At 40.7% G+C, this 17,639-nt stretch overlaps 1 protein-coding gene across 4 annotated transcripts in view; it reads left to right on the top strand.

Moving 5' to 3' along the window:
* Positions 1 to 17,222, top strand: part of pdxdc1 (pyridoxal-dependent decarboxylase domain containing 1) — a 21,050-nt gene extending 3,828 nt beyond the window's left edge. For 3 of the 4 annotated variants that reach the window (XM_034538810.1, XM_034538808.1, XM_034538809.1), the window contains exons 9-23: positions 1 to 64; positions 480 to 528; positions 1,085 to 1,186; positions 2,447 to 2,572; positions 2,827 to 2,877; positions 7,861 to 7,921; positions 8,557 to 8,627; positions 10,427 to 10,532; positions 10,621 to 10,795; positions 11,155 to 11,273; positions 11,355 to 11,476; positions 12,607 to 12,699; positions 12,850 to 12,946; positions 13,361 to 13,459; positions 13,993 to 17,222. The exon at positions 1 to 64 is cut by the window's left edge and continues 21 nt beyond it. In XM_034538810.1, the coding sequence (XP_034394701.1) occupies positions 1 to 64; positions 480 to 528; positions 1,085 to 1,186; positions 2,447 to 2,572; positions 2,827 to 2,877; positions 7,861 to 7,921; positions 8,557 to 8,627; positions 10,427 to 10,532; positions 10,621 to 10,795; positions 11,155 to 11,273; positions 11,355 to 11,476; positions 12,607 to 12,699; positions 12,850 to 12,946; positions 13,361 to 13,459; positions 13,993 to 14,300 (1,643 nt within the window). In that variant the 3' untranslated portion in view covers positions 14,301 to 17,222. The remainder of the gene's footprint in view (positions 65 to 479; positions 529 to 1,084; positions 1,187 to 2,446; positions 2,573 to 2,826; positions 2,878 to 7,860; positions 7,922 to 8,556; positions 8,628 to 10,426; positions 10,533 to 10,620; positions 10,796 to 11,154; positions 11,274 to 11,354; positions 11,477 to 12,606; positions 12,700 to 12,849; positions 12,947 to 13,360; positions 13,460 to 13,992) is intronic. The other variant, XM_034538811.1, reaches the window with a different exon arrangement.
* Positions 17,223 to 17,639: the final 417 nt, after the last annotated feature.

The following is a 17,639-nucleotide window of genomic DNA, read 5'->3' as shown; positions in this document are numbered from 1 at the left end:
CAGACAAGTTGGCTCGTCTGAAGGACCTGTGTGATCAGTACAGCATGTGGCTCCATGTGGAGGGGTGAGTCAATTATTTTTACTTTGTGCACTATAAGGTTGTAATTTATGCACCTCATTTCTAACATTAACTCTGTGAAATACTCTCAGTATTCATGAATACTGAGAGTATTTATGAATACTGAGAGTATTGAGGGCACGCGCATCTGCCTGCTCTCCAAAACCTTGCTTTGCGCTCCATAAGAGTATTGGATGTTATGGATATGACCTGGATTATGATATTAATGTTAAGATGATTATGTTAAATGCTTTTTACTGTGGATTCGCCCAAATACAGACTTTCAAAAGGGAGCCATTGTGTGAATAGAGGAGACATTGCTGTCTAATATATTAGTATTTCTGTTGAGATGCTGGTGTACACAAGTCTTCTGTCAGAAAAGCTGTGTAACGTTCACCTTGTGTTGTGTTTTCTTCTTTAGGGTCAACCTGGCGACCCTGGCTCTGGGTCAGGTCACCTCTGCTATCATGGTAAGCTAATGTTACAGCCACAACCTAAAGGCACAAATAGATACATACACATTTGCCATGCTCATTAATTAAAGGATAGGTTCACATTTGTATAAGTCTATCTTACAATAATAGCGACATGCTACATGTTCCTTGAAAGGTTTATTGGTCTTAATTGTTGATCCTGATCCACAAACACTAACCAAGACTGTGGAGTTTGTCCTCCATTACTCACATTGGAATTGCATTAGGAAGCCAATATGGACAGATGGGACAGGGACCAAAAACTATTTTCACAAACACATGGGCATGTGAATATTGTTTGAAGAGAAACCTGATCAAATTTGAAAATGTTCCATCATGCTGCAAAATTAATTTCAGAACCCATCGCTGTGGCAGCTTACGACAAAACTAAAACGCATCACTATTACAGATTAATGAAGCCAGCAATGTCACAAAGATCATAACTGAAATATAGTAGTGTAATGTAACATCATTTTGAATATTTGAGCGAGATACCCAGGCAAAGCCATCTTATGTTGCCCTTCTATTGTTATCTGTGAACTTTTCCCTGCAGGCAGCCAGCAGGAGTGACAGTATGACACTGACCCCAGGTCAGTGGTTGGGACTCCCTGCTGTTACTGCTGTCACCCTCTACAGACATGAAGACCCAGCAATGGTAGGCTCTTCTCTTTTCATACAAATTGATTGACCAGTCATGCATGTTTCTGGGGGTTTGTGGCAGTTTTTGGTTGTCTGATCTTATTTTCTGCTTACAGTCAAACTCACACTGATTTTAACTTTAAGTACCCAAGTTAAGATTTGTTCTTAAGATTCCATTAGTGGTATTCTGTTCAGCTCTCTATGACACTGTCTTTATCTTTCTCTGACATAGTGCCATGCCTGTTTGCTTGGCCCTTAGAAGTGTGCTTGTGGTGTTTTTTGTGCTGACCCAAGGCCCACTGCAGATGCCTCAGTCGAACTAAACAATTATCCTCATGTTCTGATTGTGCACCGGCTATTGGGCATTTGGCTGAGTGCAGAGTACGTGTTGTATCTCAAAGATGTGACGCAATATGATGCTGTGACTTCTTGTCTTTTTGGCCTCCTTGAACACTCGTTGGTTGTCCAGTTAGTGAATCCAGCAGACCAAAGTGAAAGAGACTGTAAAGGTCTGCTGCACAAGGTCCTGCTCAACTCTTGGTGGATATTCGCTCCAGTAAACAAACAGAAAGGCGTGCCTGAACCCACATGTTCTGATTTTTGGTGTAGTTTGCTCCGGCCAGTGGGCGAGGCTTGGTTTTGGCTTGACTGTTTTTAATGTGGTGGTCACTAACTTTGTCATTTCACAGCTAAACAGTAACTAATATATGTTTCTGAACTCATTTAAGGCCAGAATAGGCAATCCAGTGACAGCATCTTGACTCATGTTTGAACAGCTGCTTGACCGTTTGATCTGAGTGTCGTGAGCGTGGTGCGTTGGGATGGACATACCTAATTTGCATAAAGTTGAGGTTGAGTTATGATTCATACAAACTCAGATGCAGGGAATGGTCAATCCACTCGGTGAGCTGTATCCATCATGCAACGCATGGCCGGATCAAGGATCCGTCAACTTGACATATGTCAACAGATCCAGTGTCTCTCCACCTTAAGTCGGCAGAGCCCTGAAGCCCCGCCCCTACTGCTACACAAAGCGCTATCTGTTTGTTAAAGGTTCATTCATTTTGAACGTGTCACCTGTCCAGATGGCACCAACCTTGACAATGCACGTCCTTGGGTCCCCAGCAATACACCTGCCAAGTGGCAAGTAGATTAGATGAAAAGTTCTCGAGATATGCAGAGCGCACACGCACACACACGCACACACACACATACACGGATTCCTTGCTTTATAGTTCGATGACTCGCTGCTCTGTGTCTCTGTTTTGTGTCTCAGTCTCTAGCAGCAGGTTTGACCTCCAGCCAGCCGGTGGCAAAGCTGCGAGCGCTGCCTCTCTGGCTCTCACTGCAGTACCTCGGTCATAGTGGAATTGTCCAGAAGATCAGACATGCCACCGCTCTGGTGAGCATCTCTTAACTCCCCCTTAACAAAATAAACTGAATTGAATTGAATTAACCACCAACTGCCCTTTTTACATTTCTGTAAATATGTTCAGGTGTCCTATTATGGAGTTGAGCAATACAATCATTCTTTTCTTTGGTAGATGCAATACAATCATTCTTTTCTTTGGTAGATGTGGAAAGTCAGTTGTTTCACCTTTTCTTTTCTCTTTTTCTCTCTCCTTCTTTCTCTTTCTCTCTCTCTCTTCCCTTCAGAGCGAGCAACTCCTGCAGAAGCTAAAAGCTCTGGCCTCCATAAAAACCTCGGTAGGTGTTCATCCATGAATAACAGCAGATTGTTTACCTTAATAGTTTTTGTGAGAACATGCACAGGAAGACAGTACCAATGCAGCAATACCCCATTTTAGGGAAATTATAACAATATGTGCAGTTACTGATTGTAACTCACCAAAAAATATCCAATATCCCTAAACTTTGCATTATGCCTCAGTAAAAATAGAGCCCCATTGTGTAAGTGATAGTGCTGCAGTCACCTATTCACAGCACGCCTCTAAATGCATTTGATTACTGCTACATACCTGGGATTTGAAAAAGGAAACGGGTCATCTTAACTCTAAACTAGGACATTTCAGGTATGATTTGCTACAGTTTGCCATTGAAGTATAGATTTGCCACACAAATATATTTTGAAATGACAGTCATCATAAGGAGATTCTCAGATATGTGCTGATATCTGATTGTGGCTTCTAGTTTCAGTTCACACTAGGTCTCATCTCTAGAAGAGGGAGTTTGTGCATAAATGAACATTCCTGTACATTTATACTGCCATTTCCACATCACCTTATATTATCTTGAGTAGGTAAATCAAAACTTTGTTAAATGCATTAGTTATTGAAACCATATAGACGTTAAATACTTTAGAAATATGACCAAATAAAAGCATTTAGCCGTACCTTTTCGCCACCACCATGAAACTAGAGCCGTTGTCTCTGTGTAGACCTTTTATATTTACTGGATGACCTGATTAGATTTTGGCACAACTTATGATATCCCCACCCACATGAAATTCAAACATATATTGACATCGACGCCTCTCCATCTATTCATAAATAACATGTATCACATGAAGAAATGGCCTCCAGATGTTCAAAGACAACATCCATATGTGTCGATAGGATGTGTTTCAGAAAGGGATCTCTCTTGTCGAGGTAAAACCAGAGTTGTGTTGACAGTGAAAGTCTCAGACTTTGCTTAAAGGATTGTTCACTGCCATACACTAAAGGCAAATACTGCATCCACATTCAGTTTGGTCATGGTCAGCAGCATTCTCTGTGAAGATGCTACAGTTTGAGTTTAAAGTACCTGTGTGTTAGTAAGATGTGACTGTGTATGAGCTCACAGGTCCATGTCTGAATCTGTTGCTGTGTGTGGGTGTATAGCTGTAGTTCTAGTCAGTGTGGATTGCCTTGGTTCCAGGCCGTGGCGTCGCCGATCCCGCCCATCTCCGGGGCTTCACTGCGGGACGTTCTGGGCTCTCTCATGCTCTCTATTGTAGGTGGGACCAAGCCTCTGCCTGTCTCCTTACTCCCCCTTCCCCTTTCTCCTCCCTTCTTTTCTTGTTCTTTCTTTCTACTTCCTACTTCAACTCCTGACCATTTTCCTTCACTCACATCAGCTCAGCAATTTTGGGGTCTCTATTGGCTGAAAATAGGTTGAGTTAAGTCACTTCTTCCGAAATAGTTTAGGATGTGGACCACACAGGACGCCCTGAACATACTAGGCATTAACATGCGTCTTGTAGTATGGTACGACTACTTGTACCTGGTATTTCAATGTGTCTGCACTTTGTGATCGGATCGTACTTCCCAGCTCTGTATTCAAGCAAACATTTTCATAATTTCCGTTTGCTAAATATGTTTTTGTTTAGCCCGCTGGGTTAATCAAAGTTAACCGGTGTGAGGCAACAATGCTCTTTACATTTAAGATGCCAGTAAAGCCAAAGAAGATGAAGCGGAAATGCACTTCCTGTGCCAAGTCTAATTAACAGAAAAAGATAATGAAGAAATCCCACCTGGAAAGACTACTCAACAGCTTGGCTGTTGAGTAGTCTTTCTTAGGACACATTCACTTGCAGTGCTATCAAGTCCTCAATGCTGTCCACTTGTGACAGGATCAACCGAGATGCATGTTATTGCTGGGTATGAACAGGTTGAAGAGGTTTTTCTCAAGCTAATATGTGGACATATCAGATTATCTGTGACAGGACTCCCAGGTACCTGAAAGTGCCGCCCCCATGCCCCAGGGAGTAGGGATAATAATAATAATAATAATAATAATAATGCATTGAATTTATATAGCGCTTTTCATGATACTCAAAGACACTTCACATAATTAGAACATCCTAAAAGCTAAAAATAAATAAATAAGAATAACTAAAATACAGGTAAAAAATAAATAAAAAATGTGTAGCTCTTCTGCTGTTTACTCCTAAAAGCCACAGACAGTTTTTAGGTTTTGCTAACGTTCAGCAGGTGGTTGTTGGCCTAGCACCATAGGGATGGCTACTTCTTCTAGGTAGGCTTTCTTTGAATTGTTGATGACACACTACTGTGTCATCAACATATATGATAATGAAGTTGGAGCTGCTTCTAACCACATACATGTACATTGAGTACAGCAGAGTATTTTCCCAACTGGATAAATTGAATTATCTGGTCAAAATGTAATTCTGTCCAATACTTTTGGTTTATTACCAAATGTCCAAACATTAGCACACGTAACACATGTCATTTATGTTACCATATTACCTTGACTGCTAGCGGGGTTACAGATTCTTAGTCTTGTTTAAAGGCTTTATGTAGTTACTGTTCAGATACCTTCACTGACCATTTAGTCTAAACCCATCCATTTTTCACTGCTTATCTTGGACACGTGGCAGCAGGTCCTTCATCTCATGGAGGTGTTCCAATGCCTGTTGGGATATACTGTACAGTCCCTCCAGTGTGTTGTAGGCCTTCCCTGGGTCTCCTCCCACACTACAAAGAGGGGTCTTGGGGTTAACCTCATCTGATGCCCTAACTACCTCAATTGGTTCTTTCCCCTTGAAGGACCAATGCTGTTAATGAATGCTCCTTACATGTTGAAGTCCAAAGCAACCTATAGTGGCTTTCAGCTGACTTCAAATACAGTTAATTCTGCTAAAATGAACTCATTCTCTGTCTATGCAGTACTGTGGGTTGTGTTTTGTTTGTACAGCTAATCCTTAGCAGTGAATGTTGTAGTAGACCAGGACCATGGAATCCATGGCAATTCTCTGTACCGGTACTCTAGTTTGAAGTAACAACTATTTTAAAGATCACCGGTATCTGGTCTAAGACTAACCTCAATTGTGTTGAGACGGTCGTGATTCTGGCGTGGTTAAAAAGACGCACTTTTTATCATAGTTAGGATGTCATAGCGTGTTAACTATGACCTTTACTTGTCTTCTGTTTGAGCAACACAGTCATAGTGTTTGCACAAGTCATAACACAAGTAGAGGCATCCCATCTGGTGGTCTTTTGTTTGCTGTTTTCTTGCTCAACAGTTCTTTGTCTGAGCTGATGTCTCTTCTTCCTGCTTGGTTGAAAAAAATCTGACTGGTTGCAAAAAATCTGACTGGTTGCATGTATTAGGCTGGTGTGGACCCAAATCCGTTTTAGTTGTAAATGGATCTGTACTTATTTAGCACTTTTCTAGTCTTCAGACCACTCAAAGCTACTTACACACTACTTGCCACCTGCACATCAGCAGTAACTAACATGCATACATCAACATGGGCTAGCGGAGCCGGGGATCGAATCGCCGATGCTCTGATTGAAGGACGACCCTGCTCACCACTGAGCCACAGTCACCACAGTGCCCGTTGCTCCGACAGAACTCCTGGGTTCTGTCTTAGTGTGTTGCTTCATCTAATGCTGGTTTTCTCCTGTGGTTATATTTTGATTCCAGTTCTGATTTAACCCTGATTTGACCCCTCTGGTCTCTGGGTCCTCCACTGAAAGAGGAAACCCTTCAGCCCACCAATAGTTTGTCTACTCTAATGGATGAATTAAAACCCTCAGTATGATTCAAATAAACTCGGTCACAATGTGTCCGCTCTCCACATCCAAGGGGAAAAGTGCTACGACCTCTTCCGTGTAGCCACACTTGAAGGCAGGGTGAAAAGAATGCATTATAGAGAAGGGCAAGCTGGGATAAATGGTTCGAAAGGGGATAACCGCACACATTTCCTGGCAGTCTCTAGTTGAAGGCATTCAAGGAATGTATACCTTCAAACAAATGGTGACAATAGCAGTTGTGGTAGTGTGAAGAATGAAAAAGAAAGCAGTTCAAATTCAACCTTCTTTTACAGCTCCATACACCTGGCCAACCGATGCCAGGGTGTGATTCAGACACTTGGCCTGAAGTATGTTGAAGCCTTGACACCTGTCCAGGGTGCAGAGCCATTTGTCTATTTATGGATTAAATATACTACAGTCATTCTGGTTTTCTAAATTGACAACACCACATATGCTTGTGGATTATTCATGACCCTCTTATAAACACCTGAGACATACTGGTCTTCATCTCACCACACCCAGGCATGATGCTTGCCTTAACCTTTCACCTGGATATCATCAACAATGGGCTTCACTGTGGTTTATTACCTGTCTGGTTCAGAAATGCACCACATGCAACTACACTGGGATTATTTGTTTGCTGAATTGTATTCTGGTTAAATGGCATAGCATAACACAATTTGACCCAAAAAAACAAGTTAGTGCTGAACAGGTGACACCAACTCTGGGTGACAGTAAAAAACACAGACCTGTCCAGGTGCTGCCTGCATCAGTGGCCTGGGTGCATAGTTTGAAGACTTGCTATATTGTATATGTAATATTTTCCAGTGATAATAGAGTAGTTACTACTAGTTCATACTAAAACGTATGTCAACCAAATCTTCTGAACTGGAGCTGTAGCTTTGGTTTTGGCTGCTCCATACCACTGAGAGGCAAGGACTCCATCACTTCCATAATGACCAGTTTGAAAAATCAAACAAGAAAGGTGTGTGTCATACAGTTACAATCACCACGGACATTACATGTAGTAGCTTCAGTAGGCATTTACACAAAGCAACATCTTAAATCCATAGTAACATCGCATCCTTTTAACTGATGGTAGTTGTTTTGCATGTCAGACAGCAGATCACTGGTTAAGTAGATAACAATCCCCGAGTCTCAGATGTTCACCTTGTCTTTGTGTGTCCAACAGGTGGAGGATGAACTCAGCTCTCCTGTGGTGCTTTTCAGGTTTTCCCAGGAAATGAGTTCTGGTAAGGTTCACACTCCCTGGACCCAAAATAATGTCTGAGCCAATCTTCATAAAGACTGTTTGTCAATCAGAAACAGTGATGTACTACAGGATAGGATGTCGATGGTGACCTTATTTATTGTCATGTTAGCTGTTACAACCTCAAGGGGGATTTGTGTAATAAGGTCCATTTACTAGTTTTCAGTCAGGTCTTATGGACATCATCAGCTTTGTGGTCATCACATGACCAAGTATGGAACATCAGTCACATGATATCACATAATGCTGATTGTCCTGTCTGTCCCGATCTTACACAAAGTAGAAAAAGGTTGTTATTTCTGTGTGACAACTTTGGCTCAGAGAGAGGGGGTTCTGAATTAAATGGAACGTCAGTAGTTCGAGCCCCGACTCCTCCAGTCTGCATGTCGAGTCTGGTAGTCTTCAGCTTAGAAATGCTTGAAAGCTCTGGAAAGTGGACCGTTTAAAGCTTTTTCATTGTGTTACATATACTTCTCCAAAACTTTCATGTCCAAAGATTGGAATGAAATGTAGAGGTTACTGAGATCAAATCAGGATAATCTCACACTAAACAAAAAATAATCACAGTGCATTGTTGCATTCTTACTTTAGTCACCATTTTCCTTTTTGTGTTAATAGCATCCAGTGTGGGCTCAGTGGAAGCTTACTGTGCTGGGGAAAAAGAGGTGCTCGATTCCTTCAACAGATGGGTGAGTGTCGTCTCCTCCTCAAAGCTGCAATAATTCATATTTTCATTTAAATGACAGGACTAGGGATGGATGGGTGTCGTTAGGATTTTATCGATACTTGATTCTGCTTATCTCATCGGTTCTATTTGATTATTTTGTGACAATTAGGAAAATACAACATTTCTGTATTATTCTTGTATTCAAACAAATCGTCTTTCTTGAGCAGCAACATAAGAAGTTCCAACATCTTTCAAATACATTCTCAGCTAAACAGTTAGCTCAGTGATTAGCTTTCATTTCCATGCCTGTTCTTCTGGTCAAACTTCGTATGGCATCGCTAACCTTACCTGCAGTGGACGAGGACGGATGGCTGCTTGCCAAAATTGTGCATTTCTTCAGATCTGTGTTCTGCTTGTTGGCCAAATGTTGTGATGAACAGCTGGTGTTAGCGCTCTTTTAATGCATTTGTGACAACAAGAGTTCTCAACATCTACTGGAGTCAAATGTACCCACACTTTGGATCTTTGTCTCCTCCTCTTTGTGCCATTGTGTGAGTCTCACGCTGTACTGAGAGAGAGGTCTAAGAAGAGGACGTCTCACTCCAGAACTTCTAAAGTACCAATAGCAGAACCATTAACTCCGGACCGCATCAATACTCCGGATTTTTACTCATTTGGAACTGAGAGAACTATTGACTTTTTGAAAAGGCTTATCCCTATAGAGTTAGTCAATGTGTTTTTGGTTAGTTCTCTGATGTAAAATAGATCAGTAAACACCCCTCTGCTGACTTTAGAAGCTTGTATGTGTCTTAAAGTGTCAATGAGACGACTGAATGTCCTCTTGTAGCTTAGTGATGGTGAAATGAAGTCATGTGACCGTGGTGTCCTTCCTTTTATAGCCTGACCTTAGCTGTTTACTTCTGCTGATTGTATTCACGCTTCAAACATCATAAAGGTGTTCATTTGTGAAGATTATCTTGCAGAACGAAACTTGTAAGTATTATACACATTTGTTTGCCACAGGGGATCATTCTCTGCAATAGTCTAAAATGAAATGTACAAATCTCATTGGCTGTTTGTGTTGGGAACCAGTGTGGTGCTAACCTCCTGTTGAATACAACAATTCTCTATTTGTTTGGGGCAGGTGGCTAGGCATTACACATTGCACCTTTTTTAAATGTGAATGAAGTCACTCCCGGTGAGTTATCACCAACTCTCCAGTTCTTTGTTTTTTTAGCCTCATTTTGGTTTCATAACCTGCAAACTACAAACTCAACCTCATTCCCAACCTCTGAAAAATAAACTGGACTAGTTGGACACCAACAGCTACTGAATATGTGGCTCCAGTGCACTGATTATTTATAACCGTGTTAAACAAAAGAGTATCAGGATGAAATCAGTGCCACCCGATTCTAACTCTGTTTCTATGTGTTAACATGATTTCCATCTCTCTCTGGATATGTAATGGTTTTGTGATGTGGTTTTGATTGTTGGTTGTCTGGATCAAACATCTGCAGGCTGAAAGATCTGTTAAATATTTCTTTGATGCCAGAACAAAAACTGATGCACATAGCTCACCAGGTGCTTAACTTGTTGCAGTCAGAAATAGCATGCATAATGAAACTATTTATGAACATGAATAAAGCATGCACTTTGAAGCTCACACTGGTCATTGCTATGGATTTATGGATGTTAGCCGTTTGACAGGAATACTTTTGTCCTATAACAAAAAGCTAAATTGGTTCAGTTCTAACTTTTTATTTGAGTGTTCTCATCAACCACAGCATTGATGTTTTCCCTTTTATATTGTCCTGGTTGTAGCTGGGTGAAGAGCTGCTTCAGCTGGTTCCCACCAGTGGGTTAGATGTGGTGGAGCTGGAGGATGAGGGTACATGTGTTCGCTTCAGTCCCCTCCTGACTGCTGCAGGTAACATGAACACAGACAGAAGCAAGACACTCTGCTTGATGTGTTTGATGAAAACATCGCTGACTGTGACTTTCTCTCTCCGGCCCAGTTCTGGGGACCCAAGAGGAGAACGTTGAGGATCTGATGGAGAAGCTGTCGGAGCTGGTGCCTGTGATGTGCTCCACAATGTGCCTGAGACAGGACTTCAAAGAGGAAACCCACCGACGCTCTCCCTCGCTCAGATACATAGAGGAGCTGAGCTGGCCTGGCCTCGGTGCTGTCCGGTGAGAGTGGATAGACATTACCTGTATTTAGTTTACACACAAGCGCTTGTGTGTAAACATAGTGAGTATATGCCTGGGAATATGATTTTCTTAATTAATTGAGAAAATGCTCTGTACATTTGTTTAGTATTCAATTCACACAGGAGAAAACCGAAAAGGCTCTACCTTGTGGTTAATACTTGTAGACTGTTTATTCATCGAATTACCAGAAAACATGCTGAATCGTGAAATGCTCTATTTTGGCCCTGATGAGAGCATTGTGGACCAGTCCTGCCATGCCAGAGTGAAGCCATAAGGAACACATGTGTCTGAATGACTATTGAAGTTCAGTGTGACTCAAACTGAAATGTTTGGTTCAGGTACGAGCCTCAGGCTGAAGGAATAGATGAGAGCAGGAGGAAGCAGGAGCTGGAGAAAATCAACAGCGAGCTGCTAAGGAAACTACAAGACCTTGACACTGACATCATCTTTTCCACTGGTTAGTAACATCTCTTCACATCTGAGATGCCTGTGAAAGATGTACCTCAGTATTTATCTTTTCCATCTCCTCTCTCCCCAGGCCCTGAGTTTGGGACGGAGGAGGACTGTATCTTTGTTGGCATGGTGACCGAGGACGTTGACGTTTCAGAGCTGGTGAACACAGTAGCTGCTCTTGGGAGGGACATAGAGGAGAGCGGAAGGGTAACTGCTATATCATCCAGTTCTAGGATACTTGCAGGTCAAAGATTGAATGAATAGTGTACATTCAAGCAGTAACCTCCCACTAATACTGACAAAGTGCTTTTCATAATTAATTAATTTTAACGAGCTATAACTGGAATGGTGACGGTAATTTGATTAGTTATACCCCATCTTTAAATAATGAAACGTATGAAAGAATTAATAAATCTCTCCAACCCCGATTATTTATACTCCATTATGATTAAATATTAGAAGAACTCCAGAAGTGTTTTCAAATTAGGCCTAAGCTTATTTTACGAGCTTAAACAACTACAACACACACTTGGCTGTGAGATTAAGCCATTTTTAGGTTCATTTGAAATGAATATAAAAATATCCATTCCATTAATCTGTTCACTGTAGAGCAGTGATGATGTTGACTCTGCACAAATCTGTACTTAAACCCTATGTACAAATGTCATCAATATTTTCTTACATTCATTTGTTCTGCCACAATTTTTATTTATCCATTCATTAAAAAAAGGTTTGACAGACAGCATAATTTAAGACCATTGCTTTGGCCAAATGTATTAAATGATGGAAATGTACACCCTTTAATCCTCATGAATCATTATATTATGTATTTCATAGCTTCTACTGAGGTTTTTGAATGAAGCTTAGAATGTTTGTAGTTATATCTTATCACACCAAACAATATAAACTTATGATTTTATTTTATTGTGGTTATATAAATGTCATTTATGGCGCTGTTAGATTTCTCCTAAACCGCCCCGTTAGTACAGGAGCGTTCTACCTTTTGTGAAAATGTATTTTTTTGAAAGGCTAAATGCCAACAAATAAAAATAAAAAATCGTTTTTCAATAAATTATTACTTTTAGACTTAAATACATAAACACTAGTCCACCTTTAGCTACTTGGTGGTGACATGAAGTCATGTGACCGTGGTGTATTTCCTTTTATAGCCTAACGTTAGCTTTTTACTTCTGATTGCATTCACGCTTCAAAACTGATGAAAGTGGTATGTCGAGTGAACCAGAGCGATGCTAACATCCTGTTGGATACAAATGTATGCCATCCCTGCACCGTTCTCTTCTGAAATGTCTAAATTGTAATGACTTTTTCCTCTGTAGCTCCTGGAGAACATGACAGAGGTGGTGAGGAAAGGCATTCTAGAGGCAGAGCTGCAGCTGCAACAGGCCAATGAGGAGAAACTCATTGAAGAGGTGTGTGTTTGTGTGTTTCGTTGGAAGTTAGTTAGTACTTTGGGGTAAGGAGTTCTCAGAACTCTTGTTTCATTAATTGTGTGTGTGACTGTTGACATGTGAGTATAATAGCAACCCATGAACTGTTTGACTTCCTGTGTGTCTGTGTAGGGAATGCTGAGACAGCTGCCTCTGGTTGGCTCTGTGTTGAACTGGTTCTCTCCATTTCAAAGCTCCATTAAGGGCAGGACCTTCAACTTGGCTGCAGGTACAGAGTGTCCTCGTATGGTGACCGTTCTAGACTCCAGAGTCACTAAATGTCACATCAGGTGTAGCTTTGGATGAATTTGAGGCGCAACTCAACCAAAAAGGAGCTTGATGCTAATCCAAAATGCAAGGTCCGATGTCACATGAATATCATTGTAGTTGTAGAATGACTGCTGTCCCAAAATCATGACAGTTCAAACACACAAGTCTAAAATATGCATATGATTCAGAACCTACTGAATGTACAGAAATGTTCACTGTCCTTTTGTTTGATATGTGTTGCCACTGTACATACAAGGCTATAACCACAGCACTGTATGTATTATGCTAATAAGCTCTTCTAAAAAGTACACATCAAAGTATGTGAATATTTGTCAGTATTAGTGTATAACATGTGAATGTTGTGTCTCCATAGGTTCCCTGGACTCCACAGAGACGACTTACTCCACCAAGGCCCAGCCAGGTAGGCCGTCCCTGCAAGAGAGTCCCACCTCCTCCTCAAAGAAACAACCAGGTAGGTCTTTGGTCCCCCAGACTGAGCTCTGAGTACAGGAAGGGATTATACGTGTGCTCTGTGAGCCACTGGAAGTATGTTTATAAACATCTGTGCAGTTACATTCACAGCTTAGTATTCAAAATAAATGTTGTTAAATATCTATAAATCCCGCTCCCACCGGACAGTGGAACAGAGAGAAGAATCCACAATATGTGCTTCTATACTACTTGCAGGGTTATTTGGTAAACTGCTGTCGCTGGCCAGCTAACGACTAACTTGGAACATGCTAGCGCTAGTCAGTTGTAATATCTCTGTATGGCTTTTATTCTCTCTGTACTGGAGGTTTACTCCCTCCTGAAATTTTGTTCTTGGGACTAAACATCAATAAGCTAAGGAAAATAAGCTAAAAAATGTGTCAACATTTGATCAATTGTTCTGATTGTGTCCACACCTCACTGAGGTCCCAACTCAATGCAAGCCAGGCCACCTCGGCACGTAGACTGACATCCCACTCAGCTTGTGCACTTCCTGTCTTGACTTTGTCCTCGCAGGTCAGAGGTTGTTCCGGCGCTCAGGGGCGGGCTCCGACTCCTTTAGTGAAACCAGCTCCATCGGCCCAGCTGAGGAGACAACCAGGGAGGCGAGTACCCCTCTTAGGGAGGAGAGTACCCCTCCCAGCGGTAGCATCCAGCCCCCCGCCTCTCCTCCTGCGCCCGAGGAGGACTCACACACTGCAGGTGTTGTCGTACCAGAGAGTCTTCAGGAGTCTTCTGTGCAGGTGCAAACACAGCTGGAGGATGAAGTGGCGTCAGAGGAGAGTCAGCCTGAAGGCCGAGAGGTGGAGCAGAGTGGGAGTTAGGATGCACTCTGTCTGCAGGTGTCCTCAACCGTCCTCTAAATGGTACCAGCCCAACAGATTTTAAAAAGAAAGGTGTTATTACATGGTGAATCTAACTCTTTCAGATGGGAAGTGAAATTGGTGATGGAGCTAGATTGGGCTGTTTGTCTCCACCCCTGATACTTCCATACTGCAATGCTCTCTTCAGAGCATTGGAGTTGTTTAGTGATTAGTGACATGTAGGTTGATGACAAATGTTCTGCTGCACTCTAAATATATTTCGGATCATTTCCTGTATTCCCAGATGTAATAAGAATACAGTAAACAAAGGAGTTTTCAGGTGGATTTCTCCTTTAAAGGTAGGATGGACATCCAGCCCATCATTGTGTTTTTACACTGATGTCTTGTGGGATGAGAGCAGAGGAGGAGCCATATCACACGCAGTATAATAAGATTGGTTCACTTCATCACTGAACTGGAAATATACCAGCTCTATTAAAGCAATGAGTGCCACTGCAATTATAATGTTTAGATTTCTCACTGTAAATAGTCTACGCAGATGTTATATATCTAACCCATGAAATTACTAACTAACTATTTAAAATGAAATTAATCTGTATAGAAGGAGTAGAGTATCATAATCTATTTAATAAGAAAATGGCTACTGATAATAACCTGCTTAAAACACACCCTTCATGTTTGCACTGGGACAAATCTGAAAACAAGATTTAGAGAAAGATCACATTGTTATGAATAAAAAGTTGTAATTTCATGAGTCACAATATTAAAATGATTAATTATGAAATCCTCTTACATAATTAGTCATATTATACAAATATTTTACAAGATGAAGCTTTAATGGTTCATGAAAAAGTTAGTCATTGCTCAGTAATTGCACACAAACTTGTAATTTTATGAGGAAAAAGTTATGAATTTACAAACCGTGAAAAGGTCAGTTTACAAGACATTTGTAATGTAATTTTCATAATTTTAGTAAGTATAATTTTGCAAGAAAACATCATGATTAAGTCGTATTTTTTAAAACAAAACAATTGAAAACAATCAACTTTTTAAAACAAGTATATGTAATTATTGGATGAAGAGCATGTCCATGGTTTAATTACATTATTCTTAAATATGTGAATGAATCGTAAACACTTCTCATTCTCATTCTCATCCTTGTATACTGTTCTCTATTTACTACAGTGGAGTAAGAGAAAATACATTACAAAGCTATTCTCAAAATAGTCCACGTTATTCTCTTATCACAATATCCTGACCTTTTCTAGTACAATTACAACTTTATTCACACAATGATTTTTTCGCAATTATTTCTTTTCCCCCATATACTATGACTTCATTCTCATATGATCAAAGTTCTGTAATAACATGGACCATAATACTCTATTTTACAATATAAACTTTGTGAATCAAAATCAGATTCCCTTTCTAATTGCACATGCAGCTGTGGTCAATGTTTTCTTTGGGTCTTTTTATGCAAATATATGTTTGTTAATCAGTAATGTGAGCTGCCACAGAGGAGCGTTGCTTCACAGGTACTTTGCCAAACCTCTCCTGCCCCCCTGGGTCAAAGGACTTCCTGTCGGCCACATGTCTGTCTTCTTTCTTTACTTGAGTTGCTTTTACCCCACCCAACTCTTTTGTCCTTGTCCCGTTTGCTGTCTTTTGGTATACATAATAACAGATCGTACCAGCTGATGATGAGCATGTTATGGACACTTTATTGTGTTTCTTTGAAGGATGTTTGTGTTGAAGTTCCCACACCACCACTGAGAGCAGCTTTTTCTTGGTTTGAGTTGTTGCTCATTTCCTGAATTCCTTTCACACTCTATTCTGTACTGGCTGTGTGTGCCCCACCGAGACAGTGTGCAGGGTCCTTCAGGGTAGATCCTGAGGGACCCTGCACACTGTGTGCTCTTGGTCGTCCCAGTCCGTCGTGAAAAAATGTGGTTAAATCTGTGGTTGTCCAGAATGTCAGATGCCTAACCAAAGACCTACTGCGTCAAAGCTCTCACAATGTGACAGGAAATGACTTATGTCGCCTGTAGATATGCCCTCAAATCTGAAATCACACAGATGTGATGAGACCATCTCTCTGTGTGACATGTAGCCAACCTGTAAGATCACTCCTTGTCTAGAGGCCTTAATGCTTCAGTGTTCTGATGAATACACGCTTAATATGGAACGGTCATGGAAACTTCAGTCGCCCTAATATTAAGCATTTTTATGCAACTTTACTCAACGTGGCTTCTCATCGGTAAGTGATTATCATTGATGTCATGCCTTTTGGAATTGAATTGGAGTGAATGAGGCTCAATTGGTCTGGCAGATTGGTTTCTATTAGTTACATTTGCTCTCGTGAAAATGCCTGAAACAACCTGTAGTACCGGTGGAACATTTACCCTAAAGACTTGTAATATGTGGATTAATACTGTGGTGAGAACGAAGATTAGAAAAGAATCTATGTCAGCATTATTGCACTTATTCTGTAGATAATTTATTTACTCTTGTTCTTTATTTAATTTTTGACATGGTGTAAATGAAGCAGAATCTTGTTGATTATGTCTGTTATTTGATCCTACTGCAAAGCTAAATCTATAACGTCATAACCTTACGGGAACATGTTCGATGTAGGGAAATGTCCTGCCTGTCAATGTCTGAATGATTGATTGTATTTGATAAGCAGAATGTTTTCTCTTGAATGTTTTCTACGATTAGTTTACAGAAAAGAAACACGTTGACATTTTCTGTACATTTTGTCTTAACAGAATAAATTCAAAGTTTTGTAGTCTAAATGTCCGGCCACGGCTGTATATGTAGATCACTTCTAACTGCATGTACCGCTCCGTCTGATTCTGTTCGTCTTCCTCTGTACTGTTGAGAGCTGTTCCTTTTTAATACAACTGGTGTGTGGTTCAGGTATCTTGGTTACGTTTGTAATTGTACATGAGTTCTAAATTGCTGGCAAACAGAGCAATAAATCAAAGCTAACAAGAAAAAATATTGTTGGCATAAATAACAAAAAGCACATTTCAGACAAAATGAAAGAGGGCTGAGTGCATTCATGTGTTTTAAGACCTTGTAGCACATGTGACAAACTACATCTACGAATGTCTGTTCTGTGCAATCTGAGGCTGTTACGACTTCAACAAAAGCAAATAAAGCAGCAGTTAAACCAATACAAATAACAATGATCAAACAATAATACATATTAACACAATTACTATTGCACTCAATGATAATTTTGTCGACTGGATGTGTAAACAGGCAACTGCTTGCTAGCGTGTTCACGAGAACACTTTATGAAGTCATAATACGTTAGTGTTGTCTTCAGAGCTT

Source organism: Cyclopterus lumpus, chromosome 8, assembly GCF_009769545.1.
Source record: "Cyclopterus lumpus isolate fCycLum1 chromosome 8, fCycLum1.pri, whole genome shotgun sequence".
In the NCBI taxonomy this organism is placed as follows: Eukaryota; Metazoa; Chordata; class Actinopteri; order Perciformes; family Cyclopteridae; genus Cyclopterus; species Cyclopterus lumpus.
The sequence above is the reverse complement of the archived record's forward strand: the minus strand, read 5'-3'. Positions and strand labels throughout refer to the sequence as shown.